We start from the raw sequence: 18,927 nt of genomic DNA, 5'->3' as shown, positions 1-18,927 counted from the left end.
AATAAATATTGTGCATTTTTTTATGTATCTAATATTAGCACATGACATTTGATTTCATTACTTTATACGTGACAAGGTCTGTATATGACATGGCGTTTTTTAATACAGGTATATCGACCAACATCATTATATGAAGTTTTCACTCCAACAATTTGTGAGAAATTTTTCCATTCAATATGCGTTGTAACGCCAGCCCCACGTTTGCAACTTCAAGCTGCTGCACTCTTAGCTGGCATGGCAGGGCATCAACCATGGTGGGGCAACTTCTTATCTAATACCTTAATAAATCTTTACTCGTCAGCGTCTACACACATTTTCCCACAAGATAGGTGAGGCTTTATATTTATTTGAATTTATTTATATTTAAATATATTTTATCAAATATATTTATCCTTTATATTAAATCAATATAAAGGAAATGTTTATTGTTTCGCGCATGAGTTGTAAATATTATTATACATATAAATGTAAAGCAAAAAAATATAAAAATTTGAAGAGAAGAATTTAGAAAGATTGCTTTTTGTTTCATTAGTTTGTGATTGTTTTATGTGATTTATAAAATGTGAAACATTTAATGTTTAAATATAATTTTATTTTTTTTATATTTAAATTTTATTTTTAGGGTGTTTATTTTACTAACATTCCTTGGACGGAAGTCATTAATAGCTGGGGGAAATAAATCTTCAGTTATTGAAGCCATGGTTCGTACGTTGGGTAAATTATTGGCTCCTCTTATGAACGTGCCAGCTAATTCCAATCGACTGGACATCACCTTAATAGGCTGGGTATTATTGTTTCTATCGGTATGCTTAGATACCATCGCACCACCGTCTTGTTTCGAGGATAATCATGAGAAAACTAGAGAACAAGGTATTTAATATATGGCGTGTTATTTATGCACATTTAAAAAATATTTTTCTCGTGATTATTAACACACTTTAAAAGCATACTAGAAAATTAATAAAAGAAAAGCAATTCTATATACGTGCGAAAATATTTTAAAACAAACTAGTGCTTCAAAGCAATCTTAAAAAAATTAAATGTTCCTTTTTTATTGCAATTTTATAACAGAATAATATCTATAACATTTTTGTTTTGGAAGGTTTATTTTCCCGTTGGGAGTTTATTCAAGGAGAATCAGCCATGCAAAGGAGATATGTAAATGCTAACCGATCGTCAGCCTCTCGTAGTTACCGTAAAAGATTACAAAAGCGATTGTTGCATCATAAACAGCAACTTCATGAATTAGAACAAGCGAAAAAATCTGCAGCGTCTAAAGTATGTATATAATTTTAAGCGATAGTTTTTTATTTATAAAATAAATGTTAAATTAAAAAAAATATATATATATTATTTAGGGATTGATGACTCTTTCATCTGATGCCGCTACATTGTACAATAAGGTGGAAGCAACTCTGAAGGTTCAAGAACGTTATTTCAAGAAAACGCTAAAGCAACATTCGCAACATTCCGCAAAACATTACAAGGACATTCTTAAAAGAAACGAGTCGTTGCTTCGCAGTCCGTGTTGCAGTCAATCACGACAATCCAATACCAGGTTGATACATGAATTTTGTCATGCATGATTTTTAAGATGTGATTCAATGTAATTCGAAAAAAATTTTTTTATTATTTATATATTATTACACACGCGCGCGTGTGTGTGTGTGTGTGTATGTGTATATATATTTTTTTTTTTCAGCAAATCTGATGTCATGGATTTGGAAATCGAATACAGTGTAACAAACTTATCTCACCAGAATGTTTTACCAGTGGCTCGTGGTCTTATCGCGCTCATTTTACACAATTCGGCTAATGTGGATATGTTTCTGTTAGCTTGCAAGGTAAGAAGTTGAAGATACATAAACTCAATATGCAATACCATTCTTATCAGGCTCTATATTGTAAGATTTGATTTTATTTAAAATTTACTTTAACTAAAAAATTGTTGAGTTTTGTTATTCACGACGTTTTTTCTTTCTCAAAATACACAAAATTATATTGTTATAATAAATATTTTCGAAATGCTATAGTTTTTTAGAAAGAAATCTTATTTTGTGTAAATTTGTAGAGCTCTGTATGTGTTATTTTTTATTTTCACAATCAGGTTTGTAATTTATCTGATATGTTATGAAATACACAAAAGGAAACAAATTGTACACAGATTATAGAATATGATTTTTTTGATGTCTTTAATCTTTTAATATTTAATTATATAGATAAAGCAATTGAATTTAATATCTACGCGGCTTTGTAATTATACGTCTATAATTATATTTTTGAATTATCTTACATAGGTAGTCGCTAGGCTAGTAGTATCTACACGTCCCGCAATAGGCTTGTGCGAGCTTATGACCGAAGAACAACTCTTGAAATTAATCAGATTGGCAACGGACACATCTGATGCTGCTTGGTCATCGCATGCTGTTTCTTGTCTTCTAATGGATCTATTAGAAGGTAATTATAATTTATATCATCTCTTTATCACGAAAAAATAATTATAAATAATTTATAATATTTCGTTTAAACAATAAATCTTTGAAGTATTAGGAAATTTGCTCTCTATCTTTTTCTTGAATAAAATAATAAATCCCAGCGATTTGATTAAGCGCAAAATACATAGATAAATTTTGATTTGCAGGAGGACGATTGTATCCTAAAGCGTGTACTTCTACGCATGAAAGTAGTCCGTCTGAAGAGATTTTGGAGACTCTGGGGAGTCATACGGATGAAAGTCGTACGGAGGAGGACTCGACCAATGTTGCTAGTACTAGTGCACCTTCTACTGTCACATTAGGTGAAGGATTTACTGAAGGCGATGCGGACGAGGATGTGCAAGATAATATCGTAGTAACTTCAACCACTCCAGGCACGTCAAAATCCAATGGTTATCTCCCATCCCTTTTGGAATCGGACGATAGCGAATTGGAAGACTTTCTGGACGACATATTGGAACGTGGCAGAAATATGTTGAAGAAAGACAGCACAGTATCGAAAATTTTAGCTTCTGCCATTGCTGGGTATTTTTTCTTTTATTCTTTTATTCTATATCTAAAAGAAAATTTTTAATTTTTAATTTTAAATAACGGTTGATTTTTAAGCACTAACTCCTTTTTTTCATAATATTAAGTACTAATATAGAATGTTTTCAGTAGTTGTTGTGTTGGATATTACAGACTCTATATATATATATATATTAGGTGTGGGAAATATATATATATATATATATACACATACACACACGAAGCAATATATTTCGTTTAATTTAACATTGCTACATTTGTATTCAATGTATACTAACTTATAACAACTTTTGTGATAAAATAGTTTGAATTTTAGAAAAATTTCACATAGAATCTCACTTGTATTCCGTATCAGTATTTAAGAATATAACAACTTGCTTTTCACTTTATATGATCTAATTAGAAAGTAATAATTAAATGATATATTTTTAGGAGCATGTCTTTAGCGATGGACGCACGCTTGGAGTACGGAGTCGAAATGGGCGTAGAAATTTCACTGAGAATACTTGCTACATTTGGCATATACAATCTACCTCATAGTATAAATGCGACAATACACGTTAGTAATAAAAATAGAAAAATATATGTTATCGATTGATTTTTATTGATATATTTGTCTTGTTGTCTGTATTAGAACAATTAGGATATTACGCATTTCTTTAAATGTGCTAGATGTTTTTAAAACATTTTTTTAATAGGGAAGAAAGATATAATTATTAATGTTTGTTAAGAAATAATTGCAAAGACATGCTATTATATGAATCGAATATAGGTACCAACAGAAGCAAATCGCTGTTGTCAACAACCGTTCTTGCGTACCGAAACAAACGATAGAAGTCAAGAAACTGGGAATTTTTCTGATCCTACCCCTTCTAATCTTTCAATATTAACAAGATGTTTCGAAAAGATGTTCACGGACTTATATTTACGAGTAAGTTATTTATTAGTGAAATAAAACACATAGGCTGCTTAACGCTCGCGAGTATCGTTTGTCCTTTAACATTTGATAAATGACAAGGATGAAATGATTCGACAAGCGTTGAACGAACGTTAAGTGAAACGCAGCCACATTTGTGATATATTATTAGATCAATGCAGTTTTTAAAATTTTTATTTTAAATAACATTATTTAGCTTTTTTCTTCTCTTGAAAAATTTATTCTTGATAAAAAAATTATATTAGAATGATATTTCGATTAATACAATTATTTCTAAATTATATAATTTATTCAACTTTATATGACAAAACAAGTCATATATTTTGTATTGTTTCGTATTGATATTTTAACAAGCATATAAACAATTAAGTAAATAGTTTTATTCCTAGATATGAATATTTTGTATTTAAATTATATTTTTCCTGAATACTTTATTTATAAAATGCATTTATATAATGCATTTTTATCTATGTCTTTGTATAACAGAATAACAGTACAAACTTGGAACTCGTTCTCCAACTTTGGTTTGCACTGAATATGGACGCTGCTACTGAACATCCAGGATCGCAATTTGAACCTTCTTTAACACCCTTGATTCCACTCAGTCCAGCAGCTATTTCTAGCTTAATATCTGCACTTTCGTGGTAAATTAATAAATAAGTATATTAGTGATATGAGCCATGATAGTAACATTTAATATATTTCAAACCTTTGATATTAATATTTTTATTGTATACTTAATTTGTATTAAATTTTAGGCATACTGAGGTTTCTTTACGCGCTTGGTGTCTTGCATTGCAATGTTTAACTATCGTCTGCAATCAGCCATTACGAAGATATTCTGGTTTAGACGGCTTTGCACCTAGTAGTCCTTCTATGGCTAGTTGTATTGTTAAAGAACGTAATACAGGCCCTATGTTATTGCGCCTACTTTCCGGCAACGGATTAAATATTAATACAATGGACAAGCAATACATCATGGTGAGGATATTTTTTCATTTTATTATAAATTTTGGTGACATTGTTTAGTTACCAAAAGATTTTGATAAAGATTTTGAAGAATTAAAATTTCTCAGAAATTGCGTTTAAGATCATGTAGTATTTTAAAAATTATTATAAAGCTATAAAATAAAAGCTATAAAATAAAAGCTATAAAAGAAATAAAATAAAAGCTATAAAAGAAATAAAATTAAATAAAATACAGATCACAAAAGATCATTGGTAGCAGTATTATTTTATTTATTTATTTTTTTAATTTATCAAATTTATCAAATGCGATTTGTAAAATTATATATCTCGACTAAAAAATTTATCATTAAAGAGTATGGCAAGCAAAGTAAGAATTTTATGCACATATTTAGTATACTATTACTTGCTATTACTTAAATGTGATTCCTATAATAATTTATATATCGTATGAAAAAATAGATTAATGTTTAATTAATCTTTAGTTATACATTTTTTATTTTATTTATAATAATATTTCTATTTCAGGCTGGGCCTACAGTTTGCCAAGCATTACATGATTTTCTCGTTAGGTTAGAAATGATGTGTGATGTTATTACGACGGATAGCTGTTTAGGTAATTCCCTGAAGGATCTTCTACTAAAAGTGATATATCAACTTGTGCAACCAAGCGGGCCTCTCATTTTAAGGAAAGGGCCTTTAGATGCGCAATGCAAGCTAATAACATCTGTAATTAATCTGAATTATGTCAATACCGATTTGGGTATCGCAATGAGTATATCGGAATGCGTTGGTGTGTTGGTTTCGACATACGTCAAAGGATCCGAAGGTAAAGTTTTTTCTTATCAAATATTTTTATTATAAATAAAATTAACAATAGAGACTAAAATTAACAATGTGAGAAGTCTTTAGTAGAAAAAAAATTAGTCTCACACAATCAATCTATTCAAAAATTAATTGTTAACAAGGTTATACATTTTAAATAGATGGCTATATTGATATTGTACAATTGCTTTTTGTTTTGAATATATTAAAGATTGTTTATTAAAATTATTTTACATGTATATAATATGAAATTGTTTAAAAATTATAAATATTGATTATTAATGATTTAATGTTATTGTCTTTGGGTGCGTTTAATAGATACAATGCGTTTAATAGATACGATTGAGCGTTCAATAATTGTTGCCTATGATTGGAATAGATTTTTCTTTGATAAATCTAGAAAAATATACCAATAGCAGCAAGCGCTCAACTATGTCCGCTAAATGCGCCTTTGTTTTTTTAAAAAGATTGTAAGAATATCAATATTATTCTAACAGTTGGCGCACAATGTGGAGGTGCAGTTGATTCAAACAATCAATCCGGTAGTTTTGGTGGTCTGTTTGCTTGCGTGCTTGGCGGTGATGCGAGACAATGTCGTCCCGCATCGTGGGACACTTTAATTGTGGCTCTCATCAAATTAGTATGCACACTCATTCAGACTCCATTACCGAATGTACGTATTTTGCATTCAAAAGTTATCAAAGAAATATATTTATATTGATTTCTTTTTTTTTATAACATAGAAAATGATTTTATATTATATAAATGATTTTATATTTAGACTCGTCAAGATTCTTCGGAGGAATCGGCGGAAATGGAATTGTCTGATATGTGGACTTCTAGAAGCAACGCAAGCGATTCTCAGAATGCAAACACTTGGCAAACGGATGAAAGTAAAGCGGCAGAGCAACGAAACTCTTTTCACTTACAACAACCTAAAACTAGCAAATCTTCCGTGCCTTGTTTGGCTGATACTGGTAACTACTAACTATATAAGAGACTTTATTTTACAAATATATATTTATTCCTCATGTCAAGTACGCTAAGTTTAAAATTTTTATTTTTAAGTTTTGCAGCACGAGCCAACTATGATGCGTTTATTAGGCGCTCTCGGTCATAGCACAGGATCTTCGTTAGCCATGCTCTTAGGTGAAAGTGCGAGTGCAGCATCGACTACCGAGCTCGGCGATCCGGCTTCAATAGCGGATGCAACATTCCAGCTCCTTACAACTCTTACGAAAAAGGCTAGCGATCCAACTCTAGTTCTCAAGCCGCTTTATCACTATCTCTCTTCGTGTAAGAATTTATACATTATAGAATTAAGAGATTTATTATTAATCATATTAATCATATTAATCATATTAATCATATTCTGCGTGAAAAAATGTAGCATAAAATCTTTTTATATAAAGTCTTGATTTTGGGAAAATAAAATTGTCATATTATTTGCAGCATGCGGTGAAATTGAATTAGGAGTTATGCAGCTATCCGAACCTCTTCTTTGGTACATCCTAAGGGTATTGGACAACGCATCATCGTTATCTATTTTTACTGCAATGGGTGGCGTAAAAGTGCTTTGCGAAAATCTTGTGAAGTCAAGTAACAGCGGTACCGCCGGTGCTTCCGCTTCGTCAGGAGTGATCGCTCTCGTCATGGAACATCTGTCGAATGCGCCGAACGTGATGCAAATGATGGCGAGCAGCAGCAAAAAAGGCGTCAGCTCGTTGGAAACTCATGACGACGGTTTACTGAATTTCGCGCCTCTTGGAACAATATCATGGTTGAATCCGACTGCGCAGCCAGCGGATGTTCTTATACAGAACGCCACACCTCATAAACGTGCGAGAACACCGGCGTGGTCGTATCATTTTTATCCCGACGAGGCGTGGGTCGATCTCACCATTACTTTACCGTGCGCTATCCTGCTTAGGAAAGTGGAGCTACAACCACATCTTACGGCGTTATCCAGTAAGTTGATTGTGTCCTAATTTATATGCAAAAGTTGACGAAATTCTCAAGGTTTCATGATATATACTTTTATTCATATTTCTTTACATTAGTACTTCTCTCTTTCTTATACATTCGTCTTGTTTGGATGTCAATATTCTGAGAAAGTTATCATAGAACCTAATTTCTAATATTTCTACAACAACAATACAGGATATTTTTTATTAAATTTCTTTCAAACTGCCAATTCTTTACAAATTAAAAAAATTTTTTAAGGTTCTGCAAATAATTAGCAAATCAAGAGAAATGCGATTGATGAAAGACATTCCTTTGTAATTAAAAACAAAACTTTTTTTCTAACGTCCGCATATTTGTCTGACAGCGTGTCCATCGGCTGTGGCACTGGAAGTTTCAAGGGAAAGTAATGGCCCACTTACACCGGTTTGTCCACCAATGCCAACGGCGGGCTTAACATACATACGCGTTACTTTATCACAGCCAGAAGTCGCGACTTCCGTATTGGTACGTCTATACAAACCGCGGGATTCGACAAACATAAATCTTAGTCAAATAAGATTACTGGGTACCACCGCGTTTGGCGAGATTAAAACGAATCCGGACACGATAGATGAAGAACAGCTAACGAAGACTAGGTAACATTATTTTCTCTCTTTTGTCCTAAAAGTGAGATTATTTGGTGCCGTTATGGGTTAAAGATTTATCACGGTTATGAGAAATTAAGAAATTTATTTCTGATAACGTTTATGTAGCTTGGGTTGGCTGAGATTATTGCATCAGTGCTTATCGGTAAGCATACTGAACAGTAATCTAGCCGTCGAGGTGCTTAATTCCGCGGCTTCGGTCGAAGGCCTGGTCGAGGCATGCTGCAACCTCCTGTTACTCCCAGCACCGTCTCTTTTTACTCCCAACCTGGAGAGGGTTCTATTACAACTTGGCTTACACTCTCGAGAGCTTGGACTTCGTCTCATTGGTCTTTTACTCAACAACAGGTCTACCCCTTTCTTTCAAGGTATCGCTTTGTTTTCCATTTTCTGCAAATAAAATCCGCAATGATCTTAAATATAGATGTAGCGACCGCGATTAAGCTTTCTGAAGGCTCACGTTTTAAATTATTTAGTTAAACTCTTCAAGCAAGTATAATATGTTACGAACGACAAAGATAATTTTTTTTTTTTTTTTTTTTTTTTTCAAATCAATATTAATAGTGAGAGGAAAGGCAAATGAGAGCATCACTGTAATTATTAATAATGTAAATTTAATAATATTTTCAAATTTACTCCATGTGTGGAACTGTATATGCTCGTATCAGACTATAAATTGACAATTACGATTAACGATTGCCCGGTTCTACTTCAACCAATCACGATGTAGTGAGTTGTAATGAATTGAAATAGAACTGGACAACTGTCAATCGTAATTATTAATCCGTAGTCTAATACTCCCCTTCTACAATCCTTCTTATTCTCAATATTCTCAATCGAACGTTTCGACCATCTTCAGCGAATAACACATTAGATAAAATTACCAGAGCACTCTTGTTAAATCATATGTGATTACATACTCCAACGTTGTGACTGTCCTTAATAATTATACTGTTAAGATTAGTTCAGCCAAAATGCATTAAGATTTAATATTAATAAGTGAAAAGTAATCCAAATTTAATAGTCATTAGACAATCAATTCGCGTTAAGATACACAAAGCAACTTTTTTTTTATTTATGTTTGAGATATATAACAAATTATATGTGTGATAAATATATATATAAATTACAGACTAAATAATTTTTTTAATATTTACAAGTAAAATTGATAATATTTGCTGGTTTATTCAGTATTTTCTATAAAAATTTATACATTTTAAAGTCTTTATATAATAAATATTAATTTTATTAGTATTACAATATTAACGAAAATATCTATTACTTAAGATATTACGAATATTAGCCTGTTTTTAAATTAAATATATAATAATAATCTCTTCTTTTAAGCTTGTGACGATATACTAAAATATTTGTGCTGATATTGATAGGAGCTGTGACTTCCCAGGAAACGTCCATCGTACAATTGGTCGTTGAATTGCTCCAGCAATTGTGTTCCATTCGAGACTTTAGCACGGAAGCTCGCATGAAAGCCGTTCTTATGTGGTTGCAAATATCGGCTGCGAATGGAATATCTCAGACGAACAGTAATCCCAATTCAGTGAATCCACCAGCGGTATATATTCACTGTGTGTCTTCTATCATTTGGAAGGCTCATCAACAGCAGAATCACAACTACGATCTGCAAGTCTTGCTGACAGATGAGCTGTTCTAGTAAGACTTTAATCATCATATTCTTTTGTATTTCAAATTTTTCTATCCGAACAGTTGATTTATTAAGTTGATTTATTTTATTAATATGTACAAATTTTATTTTGGATCTTTATTTTGGATTATCTTTGATCTTCCTTTATAATAAGGAATTCGAATATTATAATTAGTTAAATATTGTAAATGATTGTATATGAGATAGTTTTCATATAAGTTATTTTTCTTATAAAGCTGTTTAACAGCTGTTTATTGCATTCAATTCTTTAATTAATTCCAATTTTTTTTCGTTAAACAGCTCGTTGTATAAATGGACCCTAACTCTTGGAAACAATTCAGCTTTGAAACAAGCGATTGATTCTGTTCTATGCGCTTTCTGTTACGTGAGACCATCGTTGTTGATTTTGCTTCTGGAATGGGTACAAATCTTGATACCGAATATCAAGGTAAATCCGACTGCTTCTATATCCGACGACTGCAAGGAAAGCGAAGAACAGACGGATGATAAGAAGAGCGATATGAATGCCGAAGGATGGTATTGTCAGTTTATCTTGCTGAAACATAAATGGTTGCATTTGACGGAGGGACAATTGCTGACTGTCGCTGCAGCGGCTCGTTCACCACCCGGTACTCAGCAACTGATTGATTCTGGTCTTCCAGCATTACTGACAGCATCGATTACAGGTTTAACTTTTCTTTCTACTTCAGATGTAAAAACCTGCTTTAAACAATCTTTAATTTGTGACAAAATTCAGAATATAATTTGACATGTATATCTTCCATTAAGTATATCATTTTTATTGTGAGACATAATTTTATGTTAAATTTTAAAAAATTTTAATACAAATATATTTTTCATACAAAAAGTATAAATTGTACCTCGAATTGTACTAAAATGCTTTTAAATACATTTCAAGCAAATTTGTTCAGAATTTATTATTAATGCAATAACATTTATGCATTTAGATTTCTGTAATCTGGAGAAATCCAAACAACGAGATAGTAAAATGGCATCGGGCGACAGCAATGAAAATAATGTGACTGAAGATGTTAACTCGACAGATAGCGATAAGGCAGCAGGTTCGAGTTCCGAATCAAACAATTATTCTGGTAAACATTGACATTACACATTGTGGTATTTTAGAAGCTTATTTCTAAACCTATATGTTCAAACTGTTTAAAGATGGGAATAATATAGTTATATATTCTTTTTCTTTTTCAGGTGGATTATGTATGACGAAACCAGAGAGTATAGCGATAGTGATAGAATTCCTAACACTCGTATGTGCGGAAGGTAGAATGCGTGATTGGCTTGGTGAAGAAGGTCGTAATTTCTGGTTACCACTTCTATCGCTTCTTAGCAATCGTCCTATCGAAAGCCCATCCGCATCTGCGTCAAGGTATACATGTTTACATAATCTTTAGATATATTAGATTAAAGATACGGTTACATCAATGTATGTGCAAAAACCGTGATACTGTACTATACATTGCCATCATTGAATCCGAATCGAGTTTTAATTTTCTGGAAAAGTTATATGCGGATTTTGGTTTCTTTGTTATGTTACAATTATAATTTTTTCATATACAGAAAAGTTGTAAGTCTTGCCTTATTTTATATATATTATGCTTTTTTGTAGTTGTTCGAAAACAAGCGCATCATATGCATTATTAGAAAGCGCTATGATTAAATTCTTATCAAGATGTTGTTGGTGTCATCTGGCTAATCAAAAATTACTGGCGAAGCTTCTTATCGAAGTCATTTCTCAACAACGAACTACTTCAAGTAAGTATATCGTATATTATCGAAAATCGCTTGTATAATTTCAAGTTTCCTTAGTACAATTAATAAATTAAGAGAAATCAGTGCAATTTCGAATAACATTATAATTACAGGTGTGCGGTATCTCCACGGCATTTCTGGATTTACGAGAAGATTAATTCTGCAACTGCTTTTGGAAGGAGAAAAGGTATTGGTTTCTGTAACGTCGGAAGCTCCTATGAAAGTTTCAGCAACCGCGGCCAATCACAGTATGCCATCCATGCCTCCACATCCTGCTCATCCTCTCGGTCACTATCATCAATTATTATACATGTCGACACAAGCAACAGTGGCAGATATATTGCAGCAAGTATCAGGTATGCAAGTATCTTACATATGCAATATTAAAAATATGTAAGCGGTTGATTAAAAGCAACAATTAGTTAAAGTAAAAATGAGTAGAATAAGCAAGTATTAAGCAAGTATTAAAAAAGATTTACTAATCTTTTCGATTTATTATGAATATTAATACAAAATTTAATTTTTAAGGGACGTGGCTTCTCTTGCTACTTCCGAATACGTATAAAGGTAACGAAACAAATTCCAATGGAAACAATCGTTCTCGTGAATTCTGGGAATCAGGAATGGCTTTAGTGGTAGACACACTTAGCGTGGCTGCTGGAAACACGGCGAAAGACAAGCGGGCTAAAGAAGCATCAAACAGGTCACAAGCTCGAGGTCCTATAATCAGAAAAACGCGTTTAAATTCTGGTATGTTTGTTTATTTAGAAGCTAGAGATATTACTTATATCTTTACATTTTAATAATGCAATAAAAGAAATCTGTTCAATAGAACTGCACGCACACACACACACACACACACACACACACACACACACACACACAACATATTACTTAAATTGAATAAGTATTTATTAATATTATAGTATTATTTATTTTTGTATTGATTAACAGACGGAACGCCGGTAACGAGTAAAGCCTCGTCTAATAATGCACAAGCAAATCCAACCAATACAACGAATCAACAATATCTAATACATTCATCTCGTCCTAATACTCCTTTACCGCCTCAGCTTACAATCGCGCAACTTTTAGCGATCGCTGAGGACAGTGGTGTTTCGTTGTCTGAACCATGCTTACATCTCATCTTACGTCAACGCAGTAAGGACTCCAAAGGTATCTAATTTTTTTTTGTTTATTTCGTGAGCAATATATGACAAAACTGTTCACATTATCTCAATATAATCGTTTGAGATTGAAAGAGTATGAATATTTTCGTGGTTCACTACATAAGTCCACGCATTTGCTTGCAGAAGACACGGCGAAGCAAAACGATAGTGAACTGTTGAACTATAGAAGCATAGAAAGTTCGTTAGGCGTCTTCAGCGCAGGTGGTGGATTGGCGGTGTTGGCGCGCCACTTGCCGCTAGTGTATCCGGATCCCGGCAGACCGTCGTTTTTCATCGAGAAGTCACCGTCGCCGGAGCAGACCGATGCCGATTGGGTAAAATTAGAAACCAACGATGACATTTACGAGGCCTTGGAGGAGGGTAGAACGAATTGTCCGCCGAAGGTGTCAGTTCCTGCCCCATACGTGCCACCGCATTCCCTCGCGGCTTTCGGTCTATTTCTCAGATTACCAGGCTACGCCGAAGTGCTACTGCGGGACAAGAAACGGGCACAATGTTTATTGCGGCTCGCTCTCGGCGTTTCCGACGACGGTGAAGGTGGGGAGGTGCTGACTTCGCCATTGGCCGCCTCGTTGCCAACCTTGCCGTTCCAAGTTTTAAAGCAGTTGTTGGACGCCACGCCACCGACTACTGATGACGGTCTGCTTTTACGAGGAACGACCATAGAAGTGGGCGCTATGCTGCTGCTGTTGAACTGCCTGGCGATATTCACACATCAAACTGGACAGAACGACGGTTCAACCGAGCATAAAACGGGTCAGAGCGGTGGTGTCGGCGGTAGCAGCGGAGGACGTAACGATGATAATTCACATCAGTACTGGGCGAAAGGTACCGGCTTTGGTACTGGGTCTACACAGCAGTCGTGGAATGTCGAGCAGGCGTTATTACGTCAACGATGCGAAGACGAGCACGTGACGGTACTGCTACAAGTTCTCGCCAGTTATATCGGCACATCAGGAGGCGGGCAACCACAGCAGGAGTTACCAGTTTCTTTCTCCGATTTACTAGCGCGTTCTTGTCTACTGCCGGCATTATCATCGTACCTGCGGAACGATTCCGTTCTAGATATGGCCAGGCACATACCTCTTTATCGCGCGGTCCTGCAACTACTTCGTGCCATGGCTCTCTCCAGTCAATTAGCACCGCTTCTGTTACCGCGCGGCGGTAGATCCGGAGAACCGTCCGTGGTGTCCCTCTTGTCGAGCATGAAAGTATGCGTGGATACTTATGTGAACAAGATAAATCGCACGAGAGGCAACAAAACGAACATGAAAGTGGTGTCCAAGTATCCCGATGATACCGAGCAAGACGAAGGTTTGGCCACACTAATCCCCGATATACAAGACAGTGCAACTATAGTGCAAAATGCTACATGTCGATTATCCGGTATCGGCGAAGAATTACCTGGATCAAGCCCGACAGCGCCGGAATTACCATTACGCTCAAGTCTGGAGCACCGATATCTAGAAGTAATGAAAAATCTACAATTCGGTAAGTCCTTAACTTAATATAAAATTATCGCTTATCTCCAAAATATAGAAAAGATGTATTTCGTAATTATATTATAAGATAACTTAAAATTTTTCTTGAATTAAGAATTATTAAATATTTCTCATGAAAAGAAAGAATATTAAATCTTTGATTTTGAAATATTTTGTACGATTTATACGTATATATTTTACTTCTTTAAAAAATCTTAAAATTTTTATTTTAAAAATCTTTATGTAATTATAAATTTGAATTTATAAGAATGCAAAACTATTCGTAATTATATTTAAAAAATCCAAATAATTTTCAAAAGATTATAGAATTAAATAATATCTGTAGTAATAATACTTATTAATTACTTATTAATTAATATTATTAACCATAGATACCTACGAAATGATTACCGAGAATCCAGATGGTGGAGGCTACAAATTTACCGTTTCGTATCACTTCGAATCAAATATGAGGGCTGCCGGCGAGAGAAGTCATCCGACGCGAGTGAAACGATTAGCTCAGGAAGCCGTTACGCTCTCGACAGCACTGCCTCTATCTTACAGCAGTAGTGTGTTTGTGAGATGCGACGCGGATAGATTGGATATTATGAAGGTATGTCATATTTTATATGGCGCTTGACTTAAATCCTGTTGCCTCGTTCGATTCTATTCAATTTTTATTTTTAACACGTAATAATTTCATGAATACAACTTCGAAATACTTTTATTATAGAAGAAATGGACAAAACAGCAGGATTAATTAGTCAACAATCTGTTTGATTCTTAAGCACTGGAATGTATTTTGTAACGTTATTGTTACATCAAAATGTACATAGCATCATTATTATTATGTCGAATATTAAAGATTATGTAACTTTTATTTATTGAAATTATATCATAAAGAAGTTCTGAAGATGTTTAATCTTGTGCAAAATTTATTTTCTTAATTAGTGATACTAAATTATAATAGGAACACAAAATATAACTATTTGCTGTTGCAATTTTAATAACGCATACGCGAAAGAATATATTTTTTCGATATTCTGATGTACTTAAAGATTAAATTTAGTAATTCAAGTCTCTCGCATGTGCGCCGTAATATAATACGATGTATATAATTGTTAAAGGTACTCATAACGGGGCCAGCAGAAACGCCGTACGCAAACGGCTGTTTTGAATTTGACGTATACTTCCCTCCTGATTATCCTAATAGCCCGATGTTAATAAATCTAGAGACGACCGGCCGTCACACCGTGCGCTTCAATCCGAATTTATATAATGATGGAAAGGTCTGTCTCAGCGTACTAAACACTTGGCACGGTCGACCTGAGGAAAAGTGGAACGCGCACACGAGTAGCTTCCTTCAGGTAAGCTCTTGAAATCTGATCAATTTTGGCATAATATTTGTTAAGATTGATTTAGCGATCGAGGCTACTCGATATCGCGTTTATGAATAGATCTTAAGAATTAAAAAATTTTAGCGAAAGGAGGAAGACATTAATTACACACTGTTATAACTTTGTTGAAAACAGGTTTTAGTATCGATACAGTCGTTAATCTTAGTGTCCGAACCTTATTTCAATGAGCCTGGATACGAACGGTCACGGGGTACGTCAAGCGGTGCTCAATCTAGTCAAGAGTACAATGCGAATATTTGTCAGGCTACTGCTAAGTGGGCGATGCTTGATCAAATACGCAATCCCTGTCCATGCTTCAAAGAGGTGCGTTAAACATACAACTGGTTTTATAGTTGAAATATATGTTTTTTTCAATAACCAGTCTATGCATTTTATTCTAAAATATGCATGTATAAAAATCAGGTAGTAATAATAATATTAAAACAAATCTGTCAGTACAGGTCATTCCAACACCTTGCAATGTTTCAGCAATTTTATAGAAACATTGCAATAGCGGTGTTACAAGCTTCTGTGCTGTATGGAAATATATCGCAATATCGTGGTTTTGATACAACAGAATTATTTTATTAATATAATAATTCTGTTATATTGAAAATAATAATTATTATTAACATTTACAATTTATTACAATTACAAATTATCATTTATAATTTACTATAGGAATATATTTATAAAAACTCTACTTGTGAAATAAAAATGTCTCGATGATTATATATAGCGCGTTCCCGCAAATAGAAAAGTTCTAATCATTTTGCAGGTCATACATACCCACTTTTGGATAAAAAGGCACGAGATCGTTGCACAACTGGAGGGATGGATAAGAGATATGGAAATGCATGGATCAGATCGTAGATCAGGCCGTACAATTTCTCTCAATGCGTTGTCTTTAAGGGTAAGTGTTATTTTTATAAAAAAAAAGATGATTCAAAATTTTCGACTTACACAGTTACAGGCATGCTTTACCATATACTTTTGTATATTCATAGAGACATTATACACTATTGAGGGAAGAACTGAATAAACTGCCAACGCCCAAAGGATTGGAAGACTTGGCCGAACCACTTGCATCGCCAGGCTCACCTATCGAACTATCCGGGACCCCAGGCACAACGCCATCGACGGTTACGGCATCCGCGACCGCTACGGTGGCTACTCCTATCGCCGCTAACAATATGGTTCCGATCAGTAATAGCAGCACGAGTAGCCATGTGCATCATGACATCGACACGGACGTCGAGATGGAGAAGATGGTTTCGAAAATGTGTGAATAGCTAAAGGATGTTAATAGACATTGTTGGACATTTTGAAAAGAGTCTATTGTTTGTGTTACGAGATGAACAAATGGACATTGAACATGAACAGATGACACAACAGACTGATATCAAGTGTGCAGATTATCCTGTCCAGCGGCCGAATTATCGGTGTTTAGCCAAGGCATTAAAAAAAGAAAGCAATGACGACTTTCGGCCGAATACATAATAATCATATTGATGATAATTATTACAATGATGACGATGCTAAGACGTGATGATAAGTAGGTAGAAAAATATAAGGTGTGGTAGAGTGAGAAAGACAAGTAAGAATTTACAATATAGAGAGAAAGTGTGTGAAGAGAAAAAGAGAAGGAGAGAGTGAGACAGAAAATGAGAGAATGAGTATGCATGGAGTATGAGAATAAGCGAGAGAGTGAAAGGACGAGAGAGAGAAAGAGAGAACGAAACAGATAGAGGCAAAGAATAAGTAGCGCGAATGTAACAAACTCGTGCGTAGTAGATACTTTTTATAGCCGCTGCTATAGTACGTGTACGCTGCATTCTACTACTTCGTACTACCATAAGTACCACAACTGTTATTCGATATTTATTATATGTTCCTCGTTTATGTAGCGTAACTCTGAATTAGCTGCACTTTCATGCGAATATAATCTTACGTTTACCGTCCTCTCCTTGTCGCTCGTGTCTTCCGAGAGCGACGTGATCGCAACTCCGCTATCAATGCCCGTGTATAGACGTACGTTCTCGTTTTATCGACATTTTATTTTATAATAATTATAGTACTTGTTTCTCTTTTATATATGCATATGTACGGTGTGTATATGTACAATTCTATCGCTGACGCGTCGTTCCCTTCGTTTTAAATGTATTTCTGTATTAGGATGTAATATGATTATACTTTATCAAGCGATTTATTATATAGATCCCGTTTTTTAGTAAATATCTCTTCAGGGATGCACGATGCAATCATCGAGCATTAAACGGCTCGTTACCAAAAGCTGCGGGCGGCAAAGAAGAGACAATATAAAGCACTACACGTTGGCAGAAGTCAGTTCGTGACAGGTGCAACTAATTACGAGTTATGATGTAGCGGGTATCCCTGCGCGCAATGCGATCGAATCTAAATAACAACTGTCATTCGAACGAGACGACGATCTAGGTACATCGTTAGATAACGTTTAATAATAGTACGTGTTCTATGTCGATTGAATGAACAACTGGAAAAAAACATGGTATCCTAGAAACAGAAAAAAAAATCATGGATGATCAGATGGTACATTTCTCGCGTAAACGAGAATTGCTCTTTGTAATTGTAACAGCTACTTAGTACACGTAAATTTCATATGAATCGACCATATGGAACGAATAAAGTCACATTGTTTTGAGATAGTCTCTCCCTGTTTTTCGTCCGGATTTATTCTTACCAGTTACAACTTGAAATTACATCCCAGCCGAAGACAAGAAAAGATGTGCAATTAATTAAATATTCTCTATGCTCCTATTATTTAATATATATGACTTTATTTTTTCAAAATATTTTAAAGAAAGTAGAATCATACTTTAGAAATTTATGTATTATTTATATTATTTATATCTTTGAAAAAATAATGCTTTAAAATATTAGGTATGGGAAAAAGTTCGTGGCGTTTTTCCCACTTAATATTTGTATCATATTATATTTGTGTGTATAAATTTCACATTTTTAAAAAATACTTGAAAATGATATTTTGAAGAGAGAAACGTTTTAAAAATATTT

General features: G+C 34.0%; 1 protein-coding gene across 1 annotated transcript in view; it reads left to right on the top strand.

Moving 5' to 3' along the window:
• LOC108684836 (baculoviral IAP repeat-containing protein 6) overlaps positions 1-18,556 on the top strand; it is a 31,257-nt gene extending 12,701 nt beyond the window's left edge. The window contains exons 20-51 of the mRNA XM_018189347.1: positions 109-329; positions 623-870; positions 1,103-1,278; positions 1,359-1,558; positions 1,703-1,844; positions 2,298-2,457; positions 2,642-3,020; positions 3,456-3,582; positions 3,796-3,954; positions 4,447-4,604; positions 4,719-4,941; positions 5,455-5,755; positions 6,249-6,424; positions 6,533-6,728; positions 6,820-7,047; positions 7,204-7,719; positions 8,081-8,351; positions 8,469-8,728; positions 9,749-10,031; positions 10,324-10,709; positions 10,992-11,135; positions 11,248-11,425; positions 11,666-11,811; positions 11,922-12,164; positions 12,337-12,558; positions 12,763-12,984; positions 13,122-14,489; positions 14,872-15,092; positions 15,607-15,846; positions 16,012-16,200; positions 16,655-16,789; positions 16,884-18,556. Coding sequence (XP_018044836.1) covers positions 109-329; positions 623-870; positions 1,103-1,278; positions 1,359-1,558; positions 1,703-1,844; positions 2,298-2,457; positions 2,642-3,020; positions 3,456-3,582; positions 3,796-3,954; positions 4,447-4,604; positions 4,719-4,941; positions 5,455-5,755; positions 6,249-6,424; positions 6,533-6,728; positions 6,820-7,047; positions 7,204-7,719; positions 8,081-8,351; positions 8,469-8,728; positions 9,749-10,031; positions 10,324-10,709; positions 10,992-11,135; positions 11,248-11,425; positions 11,666-11,811; positions 11,922-12,164; positions 12,337-12,558; positions 12,763-12,984; positions 13,122-14,489; positions 14,872-15,092; positions 15,607-15,846; positions 16,012-16,200; positions 16,655-16,789; positions 16,884-17,168 — 8,403 coding nt within the window. The 3' untranslated portion in view covers positions 17,169-18,556. The remainder of the gene's footprint in view (positions 1-108; positions 330-622; positions 871-1,102; positions 1,279-1,358; positions 1,559-1,702; positions 1,845-2,297; positions 2,458-2,641; positions 3,021-3,455; positions 3,583-3,795; positions 3,955-4,446; positions 4,605-4,718; positions 4,942-5,454; positions 5,756-6,248; positions 6,425-6,532; positions 6,729-6,819; positions 7,048-7,203; positions 7,720-8,080; positions 8,352-8,468; positions 8,729-9,748; positions 10,032-10,323; positions 10,710-10,991; positions 11,136-11,247; positions 11,426-11,665; positions 11,812-11,921; positions 12,165-12,336; positions 12,559-12,762; positions 12,985-13,121; positions 14,490-14,871; positions 15,093-15,606; positions 15,847-16,011; positions 16,201-16,654; positions 16,790-16,883) is intronic.
• Positions 18,557-18,927: the final 371 nt, after the last annotated feature.

The sequence above is a fragment of the Atta colombica genome, unplaced genomic scaffold (assembly GCF_001594045.1).
Source record: "Atta colombica isolate Treedump-2 unplaced genomic scaffold, Acol1.0 scaffold140, whole genome shotgun sequence".
NCBI lineage: Eukaryota > Metazoa > Arthropoda > Insecta > Hymenoptera > Formicidae > Atta > Atta colombica.
Note: the sequence above shows the minus strand (reverse complement) of the source record. Positions and strands in the feature narration are given on the sequence as shown.